Here is a 27,484-nt window from a genome sequence, read left to right as displayed (position 1 = left end):
TAAAAACATCTTAAAGGGCATCTTTAGTAACACTGCCAAAATCCTGTGCTCCTACGCACAACACACTTCAAGAAAAAACCAAAACCCAGCAAATAATGTATTTGCTTCAATGGCACTAGAAGGCAAAGTGCCTTCTACTCCCAAAGCCACTTGCGTAAAGAATTTTTGCTTCACTTTTCTACAGATGAGATCTTTTGTAATCTAGAACTATTTGACCACTGTAATAGATGTAATGCATCCATTATAGTGACATGCTAATTAATCACTTACTCCACACTTCTGAAACCGTAACATTGTAATCTTGAAATCCTAAATGCAGAGATCCAATCCATCTTATTCCAGTAGCAGGAAAATGCTGCATCAATGTACAGCATATTCACAACTGGCACTTAACATTCAGGTATCAGATCAATATAATCTTAAAAAGCAACTTACAAGAAGTATTTCGCTTCTATGTGAAAGGTTTAACTTTCTTTCTGTTCTAAGAATTGTAGCCACCAGCAGGTGGTGTTTCTGGAAATGTCAAGTAGTTTTTCCCCCCCTACAGATGATATGCAAAACTCCACCTGCAGTACTGGTGGGTTTATGCAAGACCAAAGCTCCACATTCTCTGCAAAATAAGCTTCTTTTATCCATGTGATTTTGAACTGAGCAATTCTAAGAAGTGTGAGGATGACCATGTATACCTGAAAATTTAAATTCAAACAGGCAAAGGGGGATCGACTTGAAGGTAGGAAAACTGAAATTTGTATTGTCAGTTTAGCAAATGACCCTTCTCTGCTGCTAGATTTCTCCCAATCAAATCCTCTCTTCAGATTGTTCAGAGGCTTTTAAAAAATACCATGCATAACTAATTATTGCTTTATATTAAAGTAAAATATGTTTACTTACAATTTACAAATAAATCTCTTAATTTTTGATCAGCTGAGCTGTAGGTTTGAATGGACTGTGTAACTTGAAAAAACGCTAAAGGCAGAAAGGAGGGTGAAATAAACATTAGGCAAAATAAAACTGACAAATATGAGAGAAAAGATGCTTGTCTAGTTCTAGTCAAAAAGAAACCAGCAGAAACAGGGTTAATTCTAGCCTTATAAGGCTGTTCAGCAGCACTTCAACTGCACACAAATTAGAACAACCCTGGGAATCTATAAAGCTTGTTTTATGCCAAGGACATGCAGCAAGATCTGCATTTTGCTGTCGTAAACTCTCTTTTATTTAAGATGTTTTAAAACCGAATAGACATTATATGATTTTTTTTTTTTTTACTGCTGAATCGTCAACAGGTGGCATTCACTGCAGCTTTGCACACCTAAATACAAGTTTTTACTGACAGAACAGTCGAAGTTGACACATCCATTAAGCACGTATCGGAGCAAGAGCCAGCCTTCTGTTGTCTGGAGGAAAATCAGCTCTGAAGAAATGGAATTAAGGTAAAATAAAGTGTTTCACAGTACATGGTTACCTGTTATGCTTGTAATTGCTTAGCTTTTGGTAGCCTTTCAAATGTGATTAAAATCTGATCACGGACTGACTGTTTAAAATCAGTTGCTTAGACTGTTATCTGTTATTGTATTCAAAGCAGTTTTACCACGATATTCAAAAATAAAAAGATGTTACATAAAACACTTAATGTCTGACTTCCATAGCTGCTTGAACCAAACACTGAACCTTCTTCAAATGTGTCATTTCATATTAATATTTTAGCATAAAGATTTACATAACGAAAATTATTCAAAACATGGCTACAGCTACTGTGTACTTATGCCTGTTTCATTAAGAAATAAAAATAATGGTTCCAAAGCTCTTAAGTATCTGCTAGCTACTTCTGGTAACCTGGACACATTTAAGCACACGCAGAGCTGTATTTCTGACTGGAAATACTCTTAACACTCCTACTCCATTAGTGGTCTGCTCCTCTTTCTCCCCCAGACCATACATCAGCATGATTTAATTCATTAAAATGTGGAAACATGCATGAATTTTACTAGTAAACAATTAAACTTTTAAAAACATGTTTTAGTGCAATTAAAATCAAGGTTTTGGTAGCAAGATGAAGATTAAAGCAATTCAAAATTTTTAAAATTTAACACAAAATAATTTTCTTGCTTTTTTGTTTTGGGTGTCTTCTACCTAGGCATTTTTTTCTTTTAAATAAACTTCCCAGCAATGCTTCACATCCATAGCATTCAACATTTTTAAGTAAACAAATCAGATAACTGGTATTTTCCATTCCTATCCGGAAGTCAGTGCAGCATAATTAATCACAAAGAAAAACAAATTGAGTATAATAATGTTGGTGTAAATCAATATGCTGCTTCTATTACTTTCATTTCTAAAACTTGCGTTTTCACTGAAAGCAGGAGGAACTAACTGCTTTTCATCTCCATTGCCCTCAGCCACAGACTCTCTACTTAACAGCCTTACAAGCTGATGATGAAACAAATATATAAAGTTTTTCTTTAGTAGGCTAAGGTCACTCATCTGATTTTCTATATTTCTGCATTTTCCAATACTGAATCCCTGAAGGGTATACAGAATTTTAACAGATCTGCTCTCACAATATATTATCTAGAACAAATTTAAATTCTTTTAACAGAACCTTTGTATATATAGTCAAACATGATGTTTCCTGCAACCTCAGCTATGTAAGTTAAGTTAGCAGAAGCATATGGTACATGGTACAAAGCCGGCATATGAGATTAATTGTTTTCCATTTGCAAATTGCAGGTCCAAGGATGTTCTTTGATTATTAAAAGAAAACAAATGGAGCTAAAATTCTACCACCTTCCAACCTGCATGAAGAAACACTGTTGACGAAAAGCTTTTATTAAAGAGATCCAAGTACCATAATGCTAAAAAGATTCCTACATGATCTTAAGGCATACAGGAACTGCAAATTTTCTCATTTGCAATGTATATAGCGTCCTGTAAAAAAATTTAAGAAATTACTATTTGCACTGTTATATTTCAGTCAATTTTAAGACTAATTAATTTGACTTCTAGAGAGTTTTAATTCCTATACAAAAGTGTACATCTTTTTCCACTTCAATCAAAATGTTTACTATGAACTTAGTTGAAAACAACCCAAAATCTGATTGTTTTGGCATTACCACCAAACTGTGAGTACCAATATCTTTTCTGCAGATATTTTAACCATGGAAATTTATTCTGCCTCAATATCACCTGTTTTATGTAACAGCACAACTTTTAACCTAAATGGATCACATTTGTGTAATGAAAGCATAACTTCTCGATTAGCTGATAAATCAGAACACCAACAATATGTTATTGGTCTTTTCTTATCATGTCTTTACACCATATTTCTTTTTCCTATTGGTTTTGTAGGAAACATTCTGATACTGGTTGTCAACATAAGCTTTCGTGAAAAAATGACTATTCCAGACCTTTACTTCATAAATCTTGCAGTAGCTGATCTCATTTTGGTTGCTGATTCTCTCATTGAGGTTTTTAATCTTGATGAAAAGTATTACGATATCACTATTATTTGTACCTTCATGTCTTTATTCCTTCAGATCAACATGTATAGCAGCATTTTCTTTCTGACATGGATGAGTTTTGACAGATACATAGCACTGGCAAAAGTAATGAGGTCTAACATATTTCGCACTATGCAACATGCTAGATTAAGCTGTGGTCTCATATGGATGGCGTCTATTTCTGCAGCACTAGTTCCATTTACAGCTGTGCATTTACAACACACCGGAGAGGTCTATTTTTGTTTTGCAGATGTAAAAGAAATCCAGTGGCTAGAAATAACCTTGGGGTTTATTATCCCCTTTGTGATAATCGGTCTTTGTTACTCATTAATTGTTCGAGTTCTTATAAAAGCACACAAGCATAGGAGTCTTCGTCTGCGGCGACAAAAGGCTCTTCGAATGATTTTTGTTGTTGTCTTGGTTTTCTTTATCTGCTGGCTACCTGAAAATGTCTTCATTAGTGTTCAACTTCTTCAAAAGAAAAGTGAGTCTGCCTCTTCAAGCAGCCCATCCTTCAGACACGATTATCCTTTAACAGGACATATTGTGAACCTAGCAGCTTTTTCTAATAGCTGTTTGAACCCCTTAATTTACAGTTTTCTAGGGGAAACTTTCCGAGACAAACTGCGACTGTATATTGAACAGAAAACAAAAATGTCAACATTACATCGCTTTTGTCAGGCTGCCTTAACATCTGTTATTCCTGACAGTAATGAGCAATCAGAAGTCTGATTTAGTAGTGGTTGTATAAAGCATACAATTGTGGAATTGTGCAAATAGTGAACAAATGCTTGCTACTAACAGAAAAAAGTGTTTGTGTACATATATGTATTGTATTGCTCTACTGGGTATTGAAGGATTATATTCAAAATGTTTTTATGACAAGACTTTAATGTAGAAGAATGTTTTAGTCAGATTTGTATTTAATTATGAACAGGATTATTAAAAGCTGAGCACTGAAGGAGCTTTATTCTGTATTATACATTTACAAATGACAATATAGAAGAAAATTTTATCAAGTTAGGAAGACTCTAGATGTAACCTGATTATCAGAGATGCTACTTTGCTGGTGTATATAAGATATTTCCACTGAAATAACATAGCTGCCATAACAGTGGGGGGAAATCATTACCACTTATTGATGTGGAGATGCAGAAAACCTTGATTTTTTTTTTTATCCAAATATGTTAAGATAAATCACTTTGCTTAGAACTACATAGTACTATCATCACTGTATTCTAGCATGTCTTCCACATTTAACCTTTTTTAATCTTAATATAATCTAACAGTGGTGAGTTTTCGTCTCATAAATGTAATCTGTTTACATCAGTACTTGATAGAAACTGAAATAATTTGTAACTATATTGCTCATCTCAAAGAACTTCACAGAAGCAAAATGTAATTCTTCATTCTGTCTTTTTAAAATTGTCCAAGACAATCTTTCCCAGGACAGGCATAATCAGGCCTTTTGTAAAAAAGTGCACATGTACGTACATTCATATCTGCCTTCAGTTTTAAATGCAAGTTACACAAGATCTCTTTACATTTAGCAGGCCTATTTTGACTGCCAGAACAAAATGCTGTGGCTTTAAAGAGAGAGTCCCATTCTGCAATAGAGTATAAAAATTGCTTATGAAAATGACAGAAGCCTCAGTTTTTAGAAAGGAAGAACTTATGTAATGGGGAGCGTTACTAGCTATTACCAGACCTTCGCTTTGTGCACCACCCATCCCCACCTCCAGAAACCACTGGTCTTTCTAGATTTTAACATGCACGTTGGTTGCTTTGTTCATTTGAAGATTAATTATGCTAAGAAAACAAATGTTAGCACCACTTACTTGAAAACAATAGTTTTTAATTTCCACTAGAAATAATTGGGTTTTAAATCTAATTGACTTTTAGCACAGGTTACTGCTGAACTTGTTCAGAGAAAGCTATAATGGTCCTGGAGATCAGTGTGCAAGATCATTAAAACATAACTTGCTGCATCTCTGAAGTGAACAAATTCATTCCACCTCTGTGCTCATTGACTTAAGCACCAGAACTCTGCAGAATAAGATGCTTAGTCCTGTTTTCAAATGTCATATATGAATTAATTAGCACACAAACAGATTTTAAAGTATCTTTACACATAGACACTTAAAACAATTACTAAAGTTACTAAGCAATAAGGAAAACAGCAAAAACAATGATTCCAGTCATATTTCTCATGAAATATTTAGAGTTTCCTAGTGGAAGCTTTGGCCACAAAAGACTTGACCTATAAACAGAAAGGCCACAAGATGATGGCTGAATTTGAAATAGATAGCTAGATATTCTTGCAACCGAAACAGGAACTGCAGAGTGGAGTTTCCAGCAACTGCTGGTTATTTGCAAGTGACTGCTAGTCACAGTCTAAGGAAAAATGTCATTTACGCACATCCTCCCTGTAGAACACCAAATACATCTTCTCTCAAGAAAGATGCAAGCACTGCCATGCCTTCTCTGCTTAGAAGGACTTCCTAAATGCTTTAGCAAGAAATCTCACACCATTGTGCTACATCACACAGCCCTTTTTCCTCATCATTTTCAGTTTCTGAATTAACCACAATTACTCACATCCTATTGACTGCCAATGTACATTAATCACACCTTGAAAGATGGCCATTTCAGACAACACAGAACTGAAGGAACGGATAACTCTTGGCAATACAATTCTTTGCCCAAATAAGACACATCTGAGATTACAGATATATTAGGTTTGTGTAATCTTGACACTTGCCATGAATAAATAACTTCATTGGAGTTACACAAATACACTTTCCCAATTGTAGTAGTTGTTTATTTTGGTTTTATAAGGGTAAACTCCTTTCCCCTGCTCCTTCCTTCCAATGTACAAACCTGGGTTTTGATTGATGCCATGGTAGAACTCCTTTCATCACTACTGTAGAAAACAAATTAAGAAAGTGTCTTTGCTCAGAATCTTATAATAATAAACAGACAGTAAAAGCCTGCTCATACATACTATGAAATAGATTTGACTGTGATATCAGGTTGTTAATGATCATGTAGAAACAAACTAGGAAAGATCAGATTACTGTAGTATGAAGAAAACAGTATTTACTCAACATGAAACAACCAATTGCATGTTTAAAACCAAATTACAAATTTAAACTACCTTATGAGTTTCCTCCTGTTAATATTGTGGTACAGGCTTATGAACTGTGCCTGAAATGACTAAATTTAAACATACACTAAAAGTACTCTCCTAGGTGAAAAAAGGCACACTGCTTCCCAAATTTTTTTCTTTAACAGTAACTATGTACAAAATTTATAGAAATGCCACACAACTTTCATGTTTTTATATATACAACATGCTTTCTGCAGCCCATCATCTTGCAATAACTCGTTACCATGACTTATCCATGAACCAAAAAGACCTATGCTTTATGTAGTTTTCTGTAAAATTAAAGACTGTGATCACAAGTAAATAAAACCTTTTCTGGAGTGTAGGGGAAAGAGGAAATAAGAGTAAGAGTTTTGATACATCTTCTTTACTTTTCTCTCTGGTCTCTCACAAATTGTTTAATTTAAGGAAACTATTCTATATACCTTTCTAAAATGCCAGACTGACGACAACTATGAGATTTAAAAACCTCTTTATCACAGATGCTTACAATCTTTGCTATTATAGTCTATATCAAGTAATACCAGACTTTTCTTGTCTGAAGACAAAAAGCACACAGAAGAAATAAAAACAAAAATTTTAAAAACACACATATAGAATCCCTGAAACTGTTAACTACTTTTGAAAATAATACCTTAACACAAAAGTATCTTGGAGATAGAGTACTATGGAATGTCTAGAAACAGCACCAGTCTGAACCCGATAAAACTGAAAGCAACCGTCTTCCCTCAGCTGTGTAAAAAGATATGAGAAATATAGTTATTCAAGACCACTTTAACATGTTAAAGAGATGCTGTAACATTGCATCCTTTTAACAGTTTTGGGAGGTACACTAAACACCAAATATGCAGGCACAACACACCCACATCTACAAAGAGCAAAGTCAGTCACTCTAAAGATAAAGCTTGATTCATTTATGAAAAGCATTACGTGATCTGAGGGCATGTGACAGGGAATTTGAATCAATGACTCAGGCGATCACAGATTCTGTGCAATACTTTGACATAATGCGGGCAAGATGCAAAAGTCATCCCTCCCTTCCTGTTTTGGTTCCACAGAGAATCAGAACACTACCATTCAGAATAATCAATCTATAAATCCCAAAAGACAACATATGCTATAAAATAAATCTTTAAAAAAAAGCAAAAATAAGAATTCTTAAAACATAGTTTTCTTCAATATTGTTTCTATCAAATGAAAAAGATACAGATTCATCTTATATTCCCCGATGTAATCGGGCATTTATATTATTAATTGAAAATGGCTTATCTGGCATTAAAAAAATCCGTTCTACTAAACCTGCAAATAGGCAAGCTTTAAGGAAAAAAAATGAGCGCAAAGTTTTAACAAGAAAATGCTTTTAGAATTTCAGACTAAGTAGCTAAACAAAATTCACTGACTATACAATGCAGGGTCTAATCTTTTTTCCACCCATCAAGTTATATTAGAAGCTAACTGATTTTTTTTCCCCCCATGTTAGGATTTCACTGTATTCTCTCAGCTGTTTATTAAGACTACAAAAGGGAAAAGGTTGTCTGGACCACTTAAAATGGTTAGGATTGTCACATAAAAAAATGTGTTAGAAAGTGGTTTACCATAAGTAAAAGCATGCCAAGTTCAACCCTGATTATAATTTAATTCCATTTGAACATGTTTCTGCATAAGCAGGAAAAACAAGTGAGTGTATGAAGAAGGAAGGTTTGAATTTTAATAGCTATTTATGAAGGTGAACCAATGAATTAATTTGATTTTGATTGAAAACAATGAAGATAAGGGTTTGATTTTAATCTAAGGGACAGTATCCTTCCTTTTCACCCCAAAAGTCTTACCTTCCCCATTCAGGCCATCAAATATTTAAAACTTTCATCACAGAAGAGCACAGGGCCAAATTCATTGTTTAATTCAATTGATTGAATTCTATCTTTGCAACAGAAGTTCACGCTTACATTACCATTTACATCTACAGCAGCCTAGCGGTACATAGTTAAACCGAGCCATTCCTCATCCAGCAACTGTTTACGTTAAGAAAATATTATTTTTACATTCTGTTTAATAAATAATTTATTTATAATCACAAATAAACCATTTCCACCACTTTATCTTTTTTATGTTAAATTTGCAACAACAGAAGATAGGGAACAAGTCATTTTTAAGACATGCATAGAGATCATCTTTTCTGTACATTCTTAAGCTCTGCTGTCAGCGCGGTATATTGTGGTACGTGCCCTGTGCAAAGCTTTAAAGAGACACTAGATTTGAAAGTCTGAACACTCTCCATTCTTATTTATAATTTAGGAGTCCTTTCTCCAGCAGTACTGTCCAAACTATTCCATATTGACATATGATACATCAAACTTTTAGCCCTTGGCTTTTGGCTTCCTTTTAGGCTTCCATTCCATCACATGGCAGTATGACACAGCCAGAAACTAAGAATAAGCAGTTGCACACTGAGCCAACCATCCAAGTTAACAAAAGAGCAATGCCTTCTCAGAACTTCAGACAGTGCAAGCTCAGTTCATTACTTTCAACTCAGTCTCTAATGTAAAATAACTGAAGTAGCACATATGTCCAGTGAATTACACTACAAAAATCTAAAGATGCGTATCTGAGTCTCACAAAACAACCTGTGTGTTCAGAATGGCTTAAGTTGTTCAACCCCAGTGATAAAACCATATTCAAATTTCCAACCTGTTTTCTCAAATTGTTTGAACAGCCTACTACAAGTATATACAGAAGTTTAAGTTCTAAATTAACAGCCTACTGAACTGTTCATTACCAAAAAGTAAAATTAACTTTTTAAACATACCTACTCTAAATAAATATCTAATGCAACAGAATAAGCTCTTCCAAAGCAGCAACTTTGCTTGCAAATCCCAACTCACTTGACCCACAAGCAAAATCACTGAAAAGGTTTAAAACCTTTGCAAATTGTGTGGAATGTGTTTTCTAGAAGAATATTAGGAAAACTGTGGGGAAAAAAAGACATACTAGAGCAACAGGAAAATTATTGGAATATTGTTAAATTATCCTTAGAAATTGGAGTTAAAGCTATTTTTACATAAAGCTCAGTGGTAGAACTGCTTAATAGTGATGGAGAGAGATTTGTTTTCTGCCTCAGCAGCACAAACATTTCCTTTCCTGGGCATCCTCTCAATAGAAACAGTAATAAAGCGGCAAATAAGATTTTCTTCCTTTTAGTCTCTCTCCATTCCGAACTACAAAAGACAAACAGCCTCTACCTGCCTGCAGAAACCTATTGACTCTTGTGTTCCAATACTTAGTTCATGAGTGAAGTGCACATAGCAAATTGAGAGAGAAAGCAACCTAATTTATAAACTCACTTGGTTCTCAAATACAAAAAAAGAATTACTTCTGATATTGAAAGCTTAATACTTTTGGAGCAGTGATAAACATGATGTTCCTTTCTTACTTTAATGTAAAGATGCCTGATGAAGCGTTACGTGCTCAGAAGCACAGACTTGCTGGCAGAGGTGCTGCTAAAGTTGACATCAGATCACACAGAACCTAACTGCATGCTCAGCCCAGAACAAGGGGTCTACTAGGATACATGGAAAACCATCCCTGTCCCCACTGTATCTGTGCTCTTCTTGATTCTTGCTAATACCGAGTGAGACCTCTTGGGTCTTGGCCAGAAGATTTTATTCCAAGAACTGTAGAATCAGGACCATCAACCACTCCTATTCTGAGCCCAAACTAGACCATGACTTAATCTGGACAAATCTTTGTAAAGAAGACACCATGTTTTAAACGAAGCATGGTAAACTTTTACCATGAAAACAAACAATTAAAAAATCCATAAGTTTATTAAAAATGCCTCTAGAAAATCATTCAGCTACAGACTTGCATGTAAGAATAGCCATGAAAGATGGGACTTTCATAATAGGAAAAACTTCTCTATTCCAAAAGTAACTAGAAAAAAATGACCCAACCAATGAGGTACATGAAGGCTCCAAAGTCCACTCCAAGGCCACAGAAAGGCCATGCGCAATTTCAGTAAGCTCTGTACTACCCTTCAGTGGAACAGTTCTGAAACCACCTTGTTGTTTTACAAGTGGGTAAATATGAATAACTCACATTTATGAGTCAGTACAAAGCGTAAAGGTAGGCTAGAATGACAGTTATTAAAAGTATGTCTTTTCCCCACATAAGGTTTGATATTCTCTTTTATATAACCGTTCTGCTCCTTTTTAAGTGATGCAGCTCCAAGTCTTTGGTACATTCTCTGAACAATTTTGACATGTTTCAAACTAAGATGGTAGCAGCAAAGCTTTGTCTTCTCTTGTGTGTGTGTGTATATACATATGCTGTTTGCAAAAGCCTAGTTTACAGATTATTAAGATAATGCTGAGAAATTCAATAAAACATTGCTTGATGATCCTCTGTTTGTGCGATTCAGTTAGGTAAACACATTCAAAGACTGTTTGGTTCTTTAAGCAACAGGTTCCCCTGTCAAATACCGTCATGTTTGTGCCCTCATTATTTCTGGCAGATTCTAGAAGTCAAAAGATTAATTTTCTGTTCTAATTACCTGTTGGATATAACAGACAAGTACTTTCCAAGTATTTACTAATCTCTGTGGCTTTGATCTAATACCCAAGAGCCATTTTATCTATGCTGTAATTTATTAACATACATAAATATACACTAATCTTTCATGCATTTTGCAATATTGCATCTAAACACAAAAGGTATTTTGGAGGAGGAAACTTCTGGTGAAATAATTCTAGTTTCTGATTCATACTGTGGAAGCAGCCACCATGCCCCTATTATCCGCTCCAAAGCGTGGCGGGTTTTTTATGTTTTTAATCTATTCCATCAACACACAATAATTTGTATTTTATAAAAATCCTTATACCAGACTCCCACGTTGTTTAAAAAAGCAGTAGCATTCTGTCAAGGACAGGGAAAACTGCTGCTTTTTAGAATAAACACATTTTAAATATCCAAATCTGTGCTGGTTTAGGTTTTTTGAACACATTAACATTAACAAAATAGTACCAAGAGCAATAAACAGGAAGTAACAAATCCACAAGAATCAGGCTTGCATTAATATGTTATATTATACAGACTTCCAAGTTCCTAGCCCTGTCAAGAACAATTGCCTTTGAATGCCTATTTCTTTACTCTTCATCCTATATCAGAATGTAGCAAACATTTATCCTTTCAAGCTTACAACTTAATTCCTTGCCAAGTGGAATGTGTTTTGTGAATTGAAACATCTAACGGGAGGAGTTTTTTTTAACTGAAGTTAAACATATTTTGACATTTTGTGCCAATTTTTCTATATTCAGCAGTTTGGGCCTTTTCCAGCAATTTTCATTTATGATGCCTCCCTCTATAATGAGTTAGAAGTCATCAACACTGAACCAGAAAAGAATCATAAATGACAAAGGGCAGAAAACTGAACAAAGGGTTCTGACTGGACTGGAGCTGAGTGACAAGTAGTGAAGCAGACCTAGCTTCTGCTCCTCACTTCAAAAACTGCTGGAAGACCATTACTCAACAGTCAGCCCACAAGTGGGAATCCTGTGCTGAATTTCAATTTTGTGAAGATATTTGCAGCTAAATCATGAAAGCAAGGATTTTTACTGGAAACCTAACAAGAACCATCAAGGAAGGTCTCATCACTAAGTAAAGAATGGGAGTTGAGAGAAGAATCAAGTACATGCTCAAAGAAAAGAAGGAAGAGTTTCCCCTCTTAATAGCAAAGAAGGGACAGTTGTATTTCTCCACCAAACTCCCCATCACTTTAATACCCTGGCTACATTAATAAAAGTAAGGAATTAACTTTGAATGTATACAGATTAAGGTAAATACCCAGAATCAGCATGAAACTCTTGCTGGTTAATATGTAATGAAGAATGCACAATTCCTTTAAACAAAAGTAAGAAATACACCACATATTGTTTATACCAAACACAGTTGGGGACATGAGCCTTTCGCCTGGGAAAACCATCTTCAAAGTAGCAACTGTTTTCCCAGCTGTGAAGACTCTTTCCTGGGAAATCTATTCCTACCATTATAAAAATAATTTTCAAAAGAATGTAAAATTATTCAGCCTAATCTATGCATATCCATATTTCAGACACTATTTTGTACCTTCTTAGACATGTCTGTTTACAAAAGGCCTACTATTCTCTATAAACACTATATGGTAGCACAATGAAATTTACCTCTTAAAAAATAAAACTACGGTTCATTTAATAAAATAAAGCAACTCTATCACTATTCTGATGAAAAAGTGTTAGCAGGAAACAAATATTTCAGTCCCATAAGCAGCTGTCCTCAGAGTTTGGGGAGTGGAGGGGGTGGTGTTTAATTTTCTTTTTCCTAATTTCAGGAATACCACATAGATGATAAGAAAGCAGACAAACCAAGTAAGATGTCACACAGTAAAGTCATACATGCCAAATGGCTTCAAATTTTTTCCCCACTATCAGAAGGCCACCATACAGCAAGCCAAAAAGACCAATGGACCAGCAAACTTGTCTCTGTACAAGTGAAAAAATTACAAACAAAAGATTAAACTAAAATTCAACTGAAAGGTGTCCCAAAGAAAAGAGAAATAGGCCCAACATTTCAATTACAGACTGGCCAAAACCAGCAGACTAAAAAAAGCACACATATCCACACTGACATTTAACTTCACCAGTTTAAGAAATAACTATCACCACCCTTTATCACCAGAAAACTGCTAACTGCTGATGTATCGTTACATCAAGGCATGGGGGGAGACGGAGGAATGGGGGAAGATGAAAGATTATGTCATCTTCTCTTCATAATATGTACAGAACTATTTGCATGTTAGAAATACTTTTTCAATGGTAAAAAAAAAGTACAAGACAGGATCCTTACTTTAGGAGGTTACACTAAATAAAAATCTTAACTTTTTGGAATTTTTTTTTCAATATTTAAGATCTTAAAACAAACAAAAAAAAAATCAATAAGCCTGGATAACACTAATGCATACAACAGAGGATTAAGCTAGTAAAGCAGAACTAAACAAATGCAGGAAGAGCTGATACATCAAAAATGTATTTTGGAAACTACTTGCATTGCAATTGAACTATCTAAAATACAGCTAATATTGGTAGGCTGCTAATCAGAAGAAAATCCTGCAACATCACACTAAGTTGTAACCTCATGGCATTTTTTAAGATGGGAAAATAAAAAACAAGTTATTTTGATAGTTACAAGATAAGCTTCCCATTAAATAAAAATAAATTAGTGGAACAATAAAAGATTACTGAGTTTGTTTGCAAATCATCCACAACTCATTATTTCAACAACAGGCTTTAATATGCATTAATGGGTTGTCAAATAAATAAATACTGTAAAGCCATCCTTGGAAAGTGTATCTGCTTGATAGGTTTTGTGGCATGAATGTCTGGTTTGCATTCCTTAAACATTCAAATTACTACCCCGTTTACCTGATTACAAGCAGATTAGAGATTGTATCAAAGTAGCAGTCCTAGCTACTCCCACCAAGCTCATGTCAAAATGTTTTATCTCCACAGCTTAAACATACTTCTATGGGGTTTTCCACACTACAAACAATTATTTTAAAGAATAATTTTTTGTGATTTGTTTTGCTGTAATACTAGCTTAATAACTCCTTATTGGTCTTTATGATAACCTCCAAAAAGCTGAACAGGAAAACCCTCTCCCTATTAAGTTTGCCATTTTCCATTTAGTAAACAGATCACTGTTTGGGCACCTGCACACTAGCCCTCTGACTAAAGAAACACCATGAGCTACTTGTTTATTTGCCATTGTTTGTACTATCTGCATGGAATCTCAAAAATTAAATTCCTTTCCCACTGATTTTGCCTTTATCGGGGGAAAATGTTGATTCCTCCTCCTCCTCCAACGATTTCCATTGCTGAAGATAACAAACATACAAGGAAACACCCACTGACTGTATGTGCATTACCTAAAGTACCTTTCAACCATGAACAACGGGATTTGATTTATAAAGATTGACTGCCTCTTAGTCATTGTAATTTTCCTTAGCTACAATGTTTACTAGACTAAATGGGGAAGGAACAGGAAATTAATATTGTTTTCTATGGATTATGCATTTTGAGTCTTGCCTAATAGATGTTCAACTCTGGAAGAACTTACTGTTATGTAGAAAGCCTGCAGCTCTGGAAACAGCACTGGAGAAACAAGATTTACCCTTAAATTACAAGGTTAAAAGACTCTGTGATACAATAAGGTCATTCTGGGTAGAACTCAAATAGCCTTCATAAACAAAGCAACCACAACATGTTGTTCCCCATCTACAGTGTTGTAAGTGTCAGTACTGCTGTTTCAATAAGCTTTGTGGCACTAAAGCAGCTGAAATTTTAAAGGGTGAAGAAATCCATAAACAGAAGCAAGACATGGGTAACTGCAAACAAGCACTTCTAGTGCTTCTGTTATTTCAAGATGACACGTTAACAACATTGTGGGGTTTTCAGTGAACTCAAAATTAATTTGTCTCAGACCTAGACCACCAAAAAGTTTTTATTCAAGAAGCCAGTATTTAACATCAAACCACCAGCCTAGATGGCACACTTTTCTTTACGCCTATGTTATGTGACAATTCAAAAGAATAAACTCGAACATTCAGAAGGTTTAACATACGAGTATGTTAGTTAACTACAAAATCATTAAAAAACAGGTAAAACTAATGTCCAGGCATTAAAAAAAAATCAATTTTTGAAATGTGGGGTTTACTGCCTAGTAGCTAAATAAAACAGTAACATTATGAAAATCTGTCAGAAAAAACACAAGGCTGAGTTAAGTATAAAAACATGTACCACATAGCTCCACTACAGATGTGTCGCTTAGAGCTGCATGGTTCTAAGATAATTCATGAAAACATTTATATTGGTCTTGAATTGCTCATTGCTATTTAATGTAAACAAAAGAAATTGAGTAGATGAAAATCAATAAAACATCAAGATTACTCTGAAAGGTCAAGTAGTTCCAAGGAAAAATGCTTTAGTCTTATGGTGGTAAGAAATTTTGAAATAAATTTCACGAAGGAATGATCAATGTACACTAAATCCAGTCACGACACATTTCAACTTGCCTGCCTGCAGCTCTATAAGAAAATCAATTAGAGATTTACATTTTCCACTTTGAAGACTAAAATTGCTGTACTAGAATAGGAAAAAAAAAAAGAAGTAAATCACAGGAAAGTGACTTAACGAACCAGTGAAACCTCTCTCCCACCAAAAGCAACGTGTTATATAGCTATCTTTTGACTTCTTTCCATCACATATGAGACTCCTTAGGAGAAACTGGAGTCTACCCACCCTTACTTAAATGCCAAAAAAAAAAAAAAAGGTGTATTTTTTAATGCACTTTCTGCATTGAAAGTCAATCACAGCTCATCAGAATCCAGTCACCATGATTCAGGAATTTCTGTAGATCTATCAAGTTCCCAGCTTATTTTAAAGTAACAGAAATAAAGAAAGTAAGACTGCAGCATAAACTCTCAGCAGTTGCCTTAACTTTTGTTCTGAATTTCTTCTTTGGAACCATCCAGACTCACTGCAGCCTCAGTTACTCCTCATCTTCCTGTACACACATATCAATTCTACCTTGTTTTCTACATTTTCCATGCTGACAAGGTTTAATGACCAAAAGCACGTTAAAGCATAACTGTTATTGTGACTTAACCAAGTATTTCATACAAAGCTGGGAGTATACGTGCAAAGTAACAATCAAACTGGTAAACAGCTTATTTTCACTAACTATTTCTGAAGTAAAATTGTCTGCCTACTATTTTTCATTCTCAACAGCCGTTTCAAATGAATGTGGTCTACTAACTTAAGCTTTCCTACTATCAACAGTTTTAGTTTATAAAGCTGATGCCAACAAAATGTCTTGTCATAGACCTTATATGGAATTCCCTAAAACTCACATTACATAGATGTTGAAGCCACCCACTGACACCAACTTTTATAATTCTAAGAACTGTTGTGACTAGTGGTGTTCCCCAATAGTATTAAGGATTATTCTTTCCATTTAATACTTGCTCTCTCTTTCACAGTCCTACAGTCTGCATGCCCAATAAAAACTAATTTGGGCATGCTAAAAACTTACCACTTGACATCAGATGGTCCAAGAAGGCCTCACGTGCCAGGGGTTTGAAGCCCACTTTGGATTTTTTCCACTTTTACATGAAATTATACAGACTGCCACAGGCAGTAAAGTTTTCATTTTGACATTTCAATTTCACACTGTTTTATCCAGGAAAATTATTTTCACTCAAATTGAATTATAGTACTGTGAATCTAAAGTCTATAGTACGTACCCAACAAAAGAAAGAAGAAAAATTCTCTTTTATTAAGCTATAAATACCAGATTTTCTATTTTTGCTTTGATATAGATGAAGATGCAAGATTGCATCTTTCCCTACTTTACTTAGGAACATTTCTACCAAGCTCAAAATTGCAAGAATTTGCAGATCTCTGAACAGCTATTGCCAACGGGTTATAGTATGCTTCACAAACTCTAAATGTAATAGCTAGAAACACTCAGGCATGCATAAGGTCTCAAAAATATTCTTGCCAATTAGCTCAAAGTCTAATAAAAAAATAACACGTATTACTTTTTAGCTTTAAAATTTCAATTGAGCTACACTCTCATGATGAAGTAACAAGCAGCTTTCACACCAATTTACACTAGGCCAGGAAACATAAGAAAGTTTTTAAGACTGGGGCTCAACATCACGTCAAGAATTCCTGGGGAAAACACCTTTGCCTTTCCTTCTCCGCTTCAATAGTGTCAAACTGTGTCATATTTCTTTGATCCATGTTCTGCCATAATCACTCAGAACAGCAGAACTAAATTGCCCTGTTTATGTATTTCCATCACAAAAAACTTGCAGCTTTAAGTTTCCGCTAAATAACATCTTCATATTGCTAATTTCATTCTCATAAAATTAATTAATAAAATATTCAGTAATATAAAGAGACTGCTGACACCTTCTGGCCACTGAACATTCTGTCCAAAAATCAAGAGGATTTCCAAGTAAACATCTTTCATGTTTTTCCTACCACTCTGGATCACGTGAAAACCTAAGCTACGCCTATGTTGCCATATGACAGTTGCTAAAAGCCATTTGGTTCACCTTTCACCCACATTTGCTCACCTATTCTCTTTCACAGAAGCATCCAAAACAAACAGACATCACGTACTCTGCTACAATTGTATCCAGATGTGGCTTAATTTATCTTCTGCTTTTAACATTCACTCTAGGTATATCACATCCAAGGAATCATTGCAACTGAATCAAACAGGTCATTCCGATTCAGTAGTGAATCTCTAAACCCGCCACATAACAGGTAACAATATATCCAGATTTTATTGAATTAAACAGTCAATACTGGGAGGACCTACCTGCAGATTTTGTTTCTTCTCCTTTGGTTCACTTTCCAATTCCAGCTCTTCCTTTTGTGCCACAGGTTGCTTTAGCTTTTTTCTTTTTTCTGCCTTCTTTTCTTTTTTTCGCACATTCATTTTTGGCATCCTCAAATAGAACTATTCTGTAACAGAAACCACCAAACTGCAATTAGAAACTTTTTTTTTTAATATATTTTAAATGTCAGTCTTGTGTACAGAGTTACACTACAATTACACTGGTATGAGAACTATTTGTGACTACTTAACTACGAAATGTATGTCTGCACTGACTTTTGATCCATTTTGAAGAATTTTCTTCATGCTTACTTTAGAAGTTACATGCGCTAACTTCTGTAAAGCTTGAATATAATTTTCCTGTAGAAAACTGGATGCCTGTTGTCCTATCAGGCTCCGTTTTGGAAAATGCTTCATTGACCCTCCTGGTAATAATCCCCCATAACTGATGCTGTGCTTTCTGCAGGTTATAACACACCACTGAGCTGTTTGATCAACTGTCTGCCTCAGGTAACACCAACCAGACCTCTCACTCCTCAAAATACATTAATGTGACTGTTTAGTCACCTCATTAATAAACATATGTGTGCATACACATACCCACAAGCAAAGTCAGCCTACCTGATTACTAAACAGATAGTTTTAAAAATCAGTTGTGTTTAAACTGCAAGTTTTCTTGTTTTCACATAGATCAATGGGGAAAAACTATGATTAAAGAATTGGCTCAGGAGTTTTACCTTTCATCTTACGCCAACATAAAGGTGAAGGTGAGCAGGAGCTGCAGAAAGCAGATCTAGTTGTAACTGGTCATTATTTCTCTGAGGTAAAAATCTTATTTAAGCGGCTTTCCACAACTACCTCACACAAGCACTTTCTGTAGCAGCACAAACGCAACACTTGGCCATCACAAACATTTAGGCTGCCACACACGCCGGCACACACCCCGGCCCCGGCACCCCCAGCCAGGGGGGAACCGCCACCGCCTCGCCCAGCGGCACATCAGTCAGTACCAGGCCGCCGCCAGGCCCGGCCGGCGCCGCGGCTTACTGAGGAGCCAGGAAAGCCTTCGTGACTGGGAAGTTTTACAATTTGAGCAGTATGTTCTCAAGAGCAGTCCCCAGAGCGCCTTTGACGGCCGAAGGAACGTTACTGCCCTGCAACCAGCGGTACCCACCCGCTCCTCCGCGCCGCACGCCCAGCACCGAACTCCCACCCGCGGCGGGGGCCGGGGCACGATAGCCGCGCCGGGGAGGGGGGAGAAGCAACTCCCTCAGTCACCGTCACCGCGCCTGGGGCCCGGCCGCCCCGGCCCGCCCGCACCCCCCAGCCGGGCATTAAGAGTTCCCAGGCGCCCGCCGCCCCCCGCGGCGACGAACGCGGCTCCACGGGCGGGAAGCACAGAGCGCGCGAACCCCCTCACCCCCTCCCCACACGCACCTCTCAGACACGCCTCCTCTGCACATTTAACAGAGCCCCACGCTTGGCGCCGCAGCCCGCCTTCTCCCTCTCACTGGCTACGAGGAGAGAACGGAGGTGTCTGGTTGGTGTTCAGGATGCCAATCCCCCGGATGGCCAATAGGAAGCCAGGCTCGGACTTTAAACGCCCACCGGGAACACGCGTGTTGAGGAGTGTTCGGCCGGCTTGTGGAGGAGTGTTTGACGTCATCTTTCTGCGCCGAGATCCGCCTTGGAAAGCCTTCCCGCCTCCCGCGTAGGGGCAATACGTGGCCCCGCCCCCTGTTGCCTAGGTGATCCCCGCCCGGTTCTGAGAGGGACCCTCCCGCGCCCTGACAGGCACCCACCAGGCCCTGGAAGCACCCACGCCTGCACCGGCCGCGAGGGACACCCGGTGGGAGGCCAGCCCCGGTGCTCCCCGCACCGTGCGGCCTGCTCGCCCGTCGCCCGGCTGGGCGCCACGCCAGCTAACGCGGTGAGGTACGGCTCCCTGGGGAATGGCGGCAGTGCCTTCCAGCCAGCAGATCCTAAAGGCTCCGCGCCTGACACAGCGTTATCTGCTGTCCTGATCGGCCCTGAGGGAATGCGCTGGGAAGAGGCGAACGCTGTGGTTTGAAGGGACGGGAAAACATCCAGGACAAGGTTTCCAGGGGAACGAACTGGTTTCCATGTTTTCATTTTCTATAAATACCATATGCACAAATATTTCCATTGCCTCTTGGTAATTTAAGGGCAAGAATCTTTACCACAAACACACACGTAGGTGGAGTATTTTTTGCATGACAACCTGCCACAGGGTTTTTGTTTCCATTCGCTTTGGTCCCCAGCTGTGACTGCAGCAACCCCCTGTGCTGTTATATGCATGGATGGGAAGAGATAAACCTTCACCTCCTCATCCTTCAGCCACCCAAGCCAGGGTCACACCTGCCAGCCCTCTCCTCACCATGCCGTGGGGTGCCAGTCCTGTCCCCCACCCCTCTACCCCACACTGGGCAGAGCCCCCTCGGCCTCTGTTCCATGTCCTTACATCCCAAATGATGCCGCTGCTCTCCACTGAAAGCCCCTTCCCATACCACCAGTGGGGTGCACGGCATCATTTGGGAATACATGGTCAATTATAATTTATTATAATTGTATAAATGTAAAAATAATTTATACAGAAATATGCAAACGTGTATTATACAGAAAGATTGTAGAAGTCCTAGTACCGCAGCAATGCGCTAGGGCTGAGCTATGGCATGAGAGCACACAAGATAATCAGTAGGTGGTGGTATCTAAAATTAGAGTTGTAATTTAAGGGTTTGTTCCACTGTGAATAGGGAAAGCATGTTTTCTATGTTTAGACTTCTTAAAATAATAATTGGTTTATTACATATCCTATTGTGACATCCTGTGGTTAAACACAGTATTACAGATACTGTCAAATCACAATTTTAGCCACAATTGCATAAAATTAGACTATATGGAACTAGGAGTAGTAACTCATACTGACATTACATACTCAGTTTGGCCAACTACAACCTTCCATATAGCTTTGATCTTCTCCAAAAATTTCTCCTGTATGAGAAGAAATCACATTGGGTCAAACATTAATATGGGATGGCACAGATATTTTGTTCTGTGTTGGCCAGAAATTACATTACATCTGCCTTTTCTGATGAAAGGCCTACAACTCAATGTGTTGATTGTTTACATGCTATCCCTGTGAAGGACCATTAATCCACATTGCTTCTTTAGGCAGTGATTCTTGTACTCTAAGGATTAAGGCTTTTCAAAGAGAAATGAGGGACACAACAGTCTTTGCACAAAGCAGTACACCTCAAGGTTGCATAAAGCATATGCATTAACCGCACTTGTGTCCATATTTTACAGTATTATCAAAGATTATTTTTCCCAGGTCAAAGAACACAGCATTCTCTGCTACACAGACTGCTCATCCACCTCAGCAGAACAGCACTGGGCACTCATAGCTGCAGGTGATTAAAGGGACTGCAATTACCCTTCAGTTAGTCTTAAGCCAACACTCCAGCCTGCCAACCCCAATGTGCTGAGGAATGACTCCAATGACACATGAAATTGAGGTCTTGACCCCCAACATAGTCAGTAAGCCATGGCATTTTTTCCTCACAATTAGTTGGATGAAAGGTCTACTTAGATCCCAGCTGGGAAATTGGCATTGTTCATTAACAGCACATTTCCATTTCATCAACCTACATTATTTCAGACCTCAAGCTAAGCAGCTGGATATTCATGCAGTTTCAAAGAGCCAAGATAGCTGATCAAGATAGTAGGTGGAATATTGTCTGTTATGTCTTCACATGTTTAAGCTTTTCAAGATTATAGCAGGAGTAGCCTCCCTAGACAATGCTGGGTTTTTTGTTTGGGTTTTTTTTTAACTCAGTTCTCATTACATGAGACAAAGAGTTAGTGCTGCTTTCTATGGCTTCCTTCCCCCCCCTCAAGTGCAAAAACACCCACCCACACAGTCTAGATTTCTACCTAGGGGGCAGCAATTTATGAAGAATTACACTGTGCATGCCTCTGTGAGCACCAGCCTTCAGTGAATGGCTTAGGGAAGACATAGAAAAAAACAGGTGAGGTTTTATAAATCAAATACTTTCATTGACACTCAGAAACCAAGCGGAAGCTTATGTAAAACTGGCTTCATGTTGATGTATATTTGTCAAGCAGAATGTGGTATTGTAGGATTGAGACATACGACAGTAGCTTGTACCTCAGATTATCAGAGTTCACATGACCTATGCAAAGCTGGCTGTGCTTTGTATTAATTTTAGTCTTCTTCCTATCACCATTCCCCAGTTTCCTCCACCAAGTATTCTTCACAGCATAAAAGTCCTTATTCAAAACAAATAAAGTTGGTTTGCAAAGGGTGAGTTTATGGAATGTTTATTAACATTATGATACAAAAATAAGTTAATAGTATAGAAAATTTTAAAGAGCTATAGACAAGATTAACTTCAAAGTAGACAAAAGTTTTGATCCAGATGTGAAGAGCCTCTATCTGCATCTGAAAGACATAAGAACGCACTGTAAGAGTTACACAACTAGAACTTTCAGTCACAAGGAGATACAAACTGGCAGGGAAGGGCTTGGGCCATTTATTTTAGTTCAGATGCTTGCTATGCTTTCCTCAGCATTCTGATGACACACCATTTTTCCAGAACTTGACGAAGCCTCACACTGAGCAGGTGGGAGACCAACCTGTTGTTACAACATAATGCTTGTATCTATATAGCCATTTTAATCACTACAGTACAGAGAAGTAAAGATTTACTTGTGCTGTCAGAACCCCAGTGCTGCATTCACAACCCCAATTAGAGGTCAACTACCAACTCCAGAGCAGTCTGAGGCATGACAGTGGCACTCCAACAGTGTTGACACAAGACTGTTTTTGAACAATGTTTGTCTTTTCTGCTGCAGCTTATACCTGTTGTGCTGAAGACTCCCATTAGATGGCACTCCAACTGCTCCCGTTGACTTGAAGGTGGTTTGAGAGGCTCTCAACAGAGCTGCGTATCTGCGAAGAAATACAAGCAGGCTCAGCACCTTTTTATGCACACTGCCAGTAGTTTCACTTTTCCATCCACTTTACTTATCTGCATCTGTCACACAAGTCTTACAGTCTGAATGCACAAAACAGCACAGGTACATCTGCCCACAAGATACATTTTTATTAAAACTATGTTTAAACTTGGCTCAGCAGGGTGTTGATTGTTCTTGGTTACCAAGTACTGAGCAGAACTAAGATTCTAGTATTCAGATCCAGACCCCAAGGGGTACTTGAGTTGGCCAGTACCTATTCTCAGTTAGGAGAGACTGACACAGGTAAGCTTGGGAGAATTTTAGGAAAGCATTTGACAAGCTTTTGTCTTGGCTCACAGACTCTTAGAAAATAAGCCTGAACTACAAAGAGGAAATAGCGCCTATTTTATTGACATGAGCAGTAGTTCACAGAATTCCCTGTTTATCTGAGCTCCCCACCAATCCCCAATACCAGCTCTGAAACTTCAGCTTGAGCTTAAAGTATCATAAACACAGCTTACCCTGCCTTGGAAGTGGGGTGACTGCTCCCTTTACAGTCATGATCCAGAGGATGTCGATGCTTTATGCAGAAGTTGCCACCACACTGTTCACAAGTGACCTTTATCATCTCTTTCCTTTTGCAGCCTGGCTTTAAGCACTTGTTTGTAAAGATCTAAATGGAGGACACAAAGTTAGCAATGCTTGCTTGCTTTCTGTGATCAGCTTCCCAATGACCAAGCTGAAGCACAAATGCTCAAGCACCCTTAAGATTTAAAAGGAAAAAGCACAAGCTTCTACACTCTGTTACAGTCAGAAGACTTAACTTCACCAGCATCAGGCAGGCAGTTTAGACCTCAACAGCAGTTTCCTTACCCTCTGCTTTTGCTGTGCCGGATTGTATTTGCAGTCCTTATCCATGTGGGCTCCAACCACAATATCTGGTATCTCCCCTTTCTGTACTGGGATAGGTGCATTACAGAGTGGACACACTGGAACCTGCACATTCTAAGAACATACAACAGAGATTAGCATCATAGAACCATTTAGGCTGGAAAAAAGATTTAAGATCCTCAAGCCCAACTGTCAGACATTCAACTATTTTTCTGTCCTTCCACTTCTCTTACCCATATGTGATTAGGTATATTCACAAACATTTACTAATGCTTTTAAAGATATAATTCACAAAGGTTAGCTGCAAATCATTATCCAAAAAAAGTCAGACATGCTTTGCCAAACCAATTTGGGACAACACTTGTTAACTTTAAATATGCTTCTCAGCTTTCTGGAATTACAGCCTTTGAACACTTCAAAGCTCAAGCATGGGCCAGAGACCAATTATTCTATGCCTCTCTTCTGTAGTTTCATTCTTCAGGGACTGGGGCTGCAGAAGGTTTTAGGCCACAATACACTACCTAAAATATAAAAAAGCACTCCTCTCTGGAAAGATGTAGTGTAAGGAACTAGAATCTAGCAGTACTGACCTCTGAAGTGCTGTGTTCCTGTATTTGAAATTCAGCTGTATCAACATTCACTTACATTTTGGTGCTCCCACCTGCTTTTATGGAAACCGCAGGCCAAGTTTCACAACAGCCTTTGTATATGACTTCTGTACATAGCACTTCTGCACTGTGAATTACTGACTTTGTATAGGAACTTACTTTTTTGTAGGCAGAGCTACACTTGTGGTCATCATAACGGATGTGATCTTTACAGAAGACTTCCCCACATGCATCGCATTTCAGAGGAAGGAAGTCTGGGAGAAGAATAAAAAACCAGATTTGCATGAGCAGAGCCAACAGCTGTGAGAATACTCACAAAAGACTACAAATAAATTGTAAAGTAAATATTTCTTGTCTCATCACAAACCAGTCATCTCTAGGAAAGTATGCCATTCTTCACCAGTTGTAAAACAAGAAAAGTAAGAGTGATGTTTTCCCTTTTTTAATCCACTGCCAGAATAACGCAAGTCATAAATAGCTCAGGAGCTACTTGAATGAGAAAACTTTATGGAGACATTGATCTAGAGCTAGGAGCTGAAGTATAAGGCCAAACCTCAGACCCAAAAGTCTTTTTATTCTTTAAAAAGCCTCCTTTAATACTTTAACAACACAGGAGAACAAAATACACCGGGCTCCACTATTACTTTTTCACCAACGCTATTTAAGGGGGGTTACAGCAGAAACACTCGTATCTGCCCCTGCCCAAAGCGCCCTTGTACAAACTCGGGGTACAGGACTGCCCCCCCCAGTACACCAGCTACCCAACCCCTACGCGTGCCGCCGGCCCGCCTCCCGGAGAATCCCTAGGGAGCCGGTCCCAGCTCACAGCTCCCTTCGGACAGGGCCGAAGCCCTCAACCGCGCCTTACCCAGCTGCTTGCAGGTGCGCTCAGAGCAGTGCTCGCCCAGCCCCGGGAGCTCCATACCGGCAGGGCAGCGGGACCAGAACAGGAGACCTCACACCCGACAAGGCACCGCTCCGCCACCGCCGCCTTTATGCGCCTCCTGCTGACTCAGCCCGGGCCGCGCCCACGTGCTGAGTCACGCTCCCGCCCGCCCCGGCCACCGCGGATGACGACACGGCGGCCCGAGCCAGTAGCGCCCCCCGCCCTCCGTCGCCGTCTGCTGCGCGTTCCAGGCGGGCGGCCAATGGGCGGGCGGGGGCCGTGCTGAGTCATGCGCCGGGGGCGGGGCCGTGGCGAGGCGCGGCTGGCCGGGGGCGGGGCATCGGGAGTCGCCGTGGCTGCGCGGCGTCGCGGCGTCGTTCGGGCTGGAAAAGGCCTTTGGGGGCATCGGGTCCGGTGTGCAGCTCGGGGCCGCCCAGCCCACCGCTGAACCACGGGCCGGAGCACCCGGCTGCCAGTGCTTTAGATGCCTCCGGGGTGGTGACTCCACCACCTCCCCGGGCAGCCTGTTCCAGTGCTTGGCAGCCCCTTCGGGGAGGACATTTTTCCCAATTTCCAACCTAAACCTCCCCTGGCACAGCCTGAGGCCGTTTGCTCTTGCCTTGTCACTTGTTCCCTGGGCGCAGAGACCGACCCCCCCTGCCCGTAGCCCCCAGCTGGAGGGAGCGATCAGGTCCCCCCCGAGCCCCCTGCTCTCCAGGCTGACCCCCCCCAGCTCCCCCAGCCGCTCTCCACAGGGCTTGTGCCCCAGCCCCTTCCCCAGCCCCTGCCCGGCTCTGGACACGCTCCAGCCCCTCCACGTCCCCCTGGCAGTGAGGGGCCACAGCTGAACCCAGGGTTCGAGGTAGCCAGGGCTGCTGGTAAATGATGGAGTGGCTGGGCGAGCTCCTCCGCCAGCTCCCGCAGCACCCTTGGGTGGATCCTGCCCGGCCCCACAGACCTGTGTGTGTCCCAGTGGAGCAGCAGGTCACTGAGTGTTTCCTCCTGGGCTGTCGGGACCGCGTTCTGCTCCTCCCATCCCTGCCTCCCTGCTCAGGGGGATCAGTACTTTGAGGGTAACTGGCCTTACTGTTAAGGATGGAGGCAAAGAAAGCATGAAGTACCTCAGCCTTTTCCTCGTCCTTTGTGGCAGTTCCCTGCTGCATCCAGTAAAGGACGGAGATTGTCCTTGGCCCTCCTTTTGCTTCTAATATATGTGTAAAAACATTTGTTACTTTCTTTTACAGCAGTGGCCAGTCTGAGTTCCAGCTGGGCTTTTGCCTCTAATCTTTGCCCCTCATAAGTTTGCATTACCCTTATAGTCCTCCAGAGCTGCCTGCTCCTCCTGCTAGCTCCTGACCTAGGAGCCTGTGGGGCAGGTGAACCCATCTGTCACCAGCAGGCGTGCTGCCGTCTAAACTGACCCATGGTCAAAAACCCCAAAATTCAGCCAGTGACACTAGGCTCGGAGCCAGGATAAAGATCGGCTCCTGGGATGGGGAAGGGGATGGGGGAACAGGAAGGGGGAACAGGAGGGGAAGGCAGCAGGGCATGGGGAAGGGCACGGGGATGAGTTCAGGGTGAGCGTGAGAGGGGGTGACGATGGAGACAAGGGCCTCTCCAGCTTCTCCAGGGGATCACATCCACTGACACAAGCAGTCCTGCTGCTGTGAATACCCTGTTGTACAGGCACTTAAAGGGATAAGAGTGCACAGCTGTCACCGCCATGGGACACATATCTCAAATAAGAACATGTGGGAGAGTGCCCTGGAAAAGCCCGTGTCAGACTGGTTTGCTCCAGAGAACACAGGAGTGCTTCAGCTCTTTGCCTCTTCCATTTTCATTTCATTTTTTCATCAGGGCTTAGGCTACTGCACCATCCCTCTGGACTGTGATGCTTAACTCATGTCACTTCCAAACTTCAAATATATCCAGAGAGCCAGGTGAGAGCGGGTGTTCTCACAGCAGGCTGGTGCTCAGCCCCACTGCAGGACCTTGGCATGTG

At 39.7% G+C, this 27,484-nt stretch overlaps 2 protein-coding genes and 1 long non-coding RNA gene across 4 annotated transcripts; 1 reads left to right on the top strand and 2 right to left on the bottom strand.

Moving 5' to 3' along the window:
- Window positions 1–275: 275 nt before the first annotated feature.
- GPER1 (G protein-coupled estrogen receptor 1) lies at window positions 276–4,245 on the top strand. Its single transcript, XM_037384950.1, has 2 exons — window positions 276–1,430; window positions 2,728–4,245. Exon 2 carries the CDS (start codon window positions 3,156–3,158, stop codon window positions 4,227–4,229), a length of 1,074 nt encoding a protein of 357 aa, XP_037240847.1. The 5' UTR covers window positions 276–1,430; window positions 2,728–3,155; the 3' UTR covers window positions 4,230–4,245.
- Window positions 4,246–6,315: 2,070 nt separating this feature from the next.
- On the bottom strand, window positions 6,316–19,512 carry LOC119146775. The gene is made up of 4 exons (XR_005103822.1): window positions 19,274–19,512; window positions 18,837–18,877; window positions 18,082–18,227; window positions 6,316–6,420 (listed from the first exon to the last, which is right to left on the bottom strand). It is a non-coding gene; the product is annotated as an uncharacterized LOC119146775 (long non-coding RNA).
- Window positions 19,513–22,430: 2,918 nt separating this feature from the next.
- Window positions 22,431–25,635, bottom strand: ZFAND2A (zinc finger AN1-type containing 2A). Of its 2 annotated transcripts, XM_037384954.1 has the most exons (6): window positions 25,465–25,635; window positions 24,756–24,850; window positions 23,971–24,102; window positions 23,619–23,770; window positions 23,003–23,092; window positions 22,431–22,582 (listed from the first exon to the last, which is right to left on the bottom strand). In XM_037384954.1, the coding sequence occupies exons 1-6, from the start codon at window positions 25,517–25,519 to the stop codon at window positions 22,573–22,575; spliced, it is 534 nt and encodes a 177-aa protein (XP_037240851.1). In that variant the 5' UTR covers window positions 25,520–25,635; the 3' UTR covers window positions 22,431–22,572. The 2 variants fall into 2 exon arrangements, with proteins under 2 accessions (XP_037240851.1, XP_037240852.1); XM_037384955.1 differs by lacking the exons at window positions 22,431–22,582; window positions 23,003–23,092 and having other exon boundaries at window positions 23,615–23,770.
- Between the last annotated feature and the right edge of the window lie 1,849 nt (window positions 25,636–27,484).

The sequence above is a fragment of the Falco rusticolus genome, chromosome 4 (genome assembly GCF_015220075.1).
Source record: "Falco rusticolus isolate bFalRus1 chromosome 4, bFalRus1.pri, whole genome shotgun sequence".
NCBI classification, from domain to species: domain Eukaryota; kingdom Metazoa; phylum Chordata; class Aves; order Falconiformes; family Falconidae; genus Falco; species Falco rusticolus.
The sequence above is the reverse complement of the archived record's forward strand: the minus strand, read 5'-3'. Positions and strand labels throughout refer to the sequence as shown.

Excerpts from the sequence above, each read along its gene's own strand:
- GPER1 (XM_037384950.1), top strand. The coding sequence starts at position 3,156 with ATGGAAATTTATTCTGCCTCAATATCACCTGTTTTATGTAACAGCACA.
- ZFAND2A (XM_037384954.1), bottom strand. The coding sequence starts at position 25,519 with ATGGAGCTCCCGGGGCTGGGCGAGCACTGCTCTGAGCGCACCTGCAAG. Across the intron at positions 24,103-24,755 it reads GTAGCTCTGCCTACAAAAAA|AATGTGCAGGTTCCAGTGTG; the intron begins GTAAGTTCCTAT and ends GTATGTTCTTAG. Across the intron at positions 23,771-23,970 it reads CGGCACAGCAAAAGCAGAGG|ATCTTTACAAACAAGTGCTT; the intron begins GTAAGGAAACTG and ends TCCTCCATTTAG.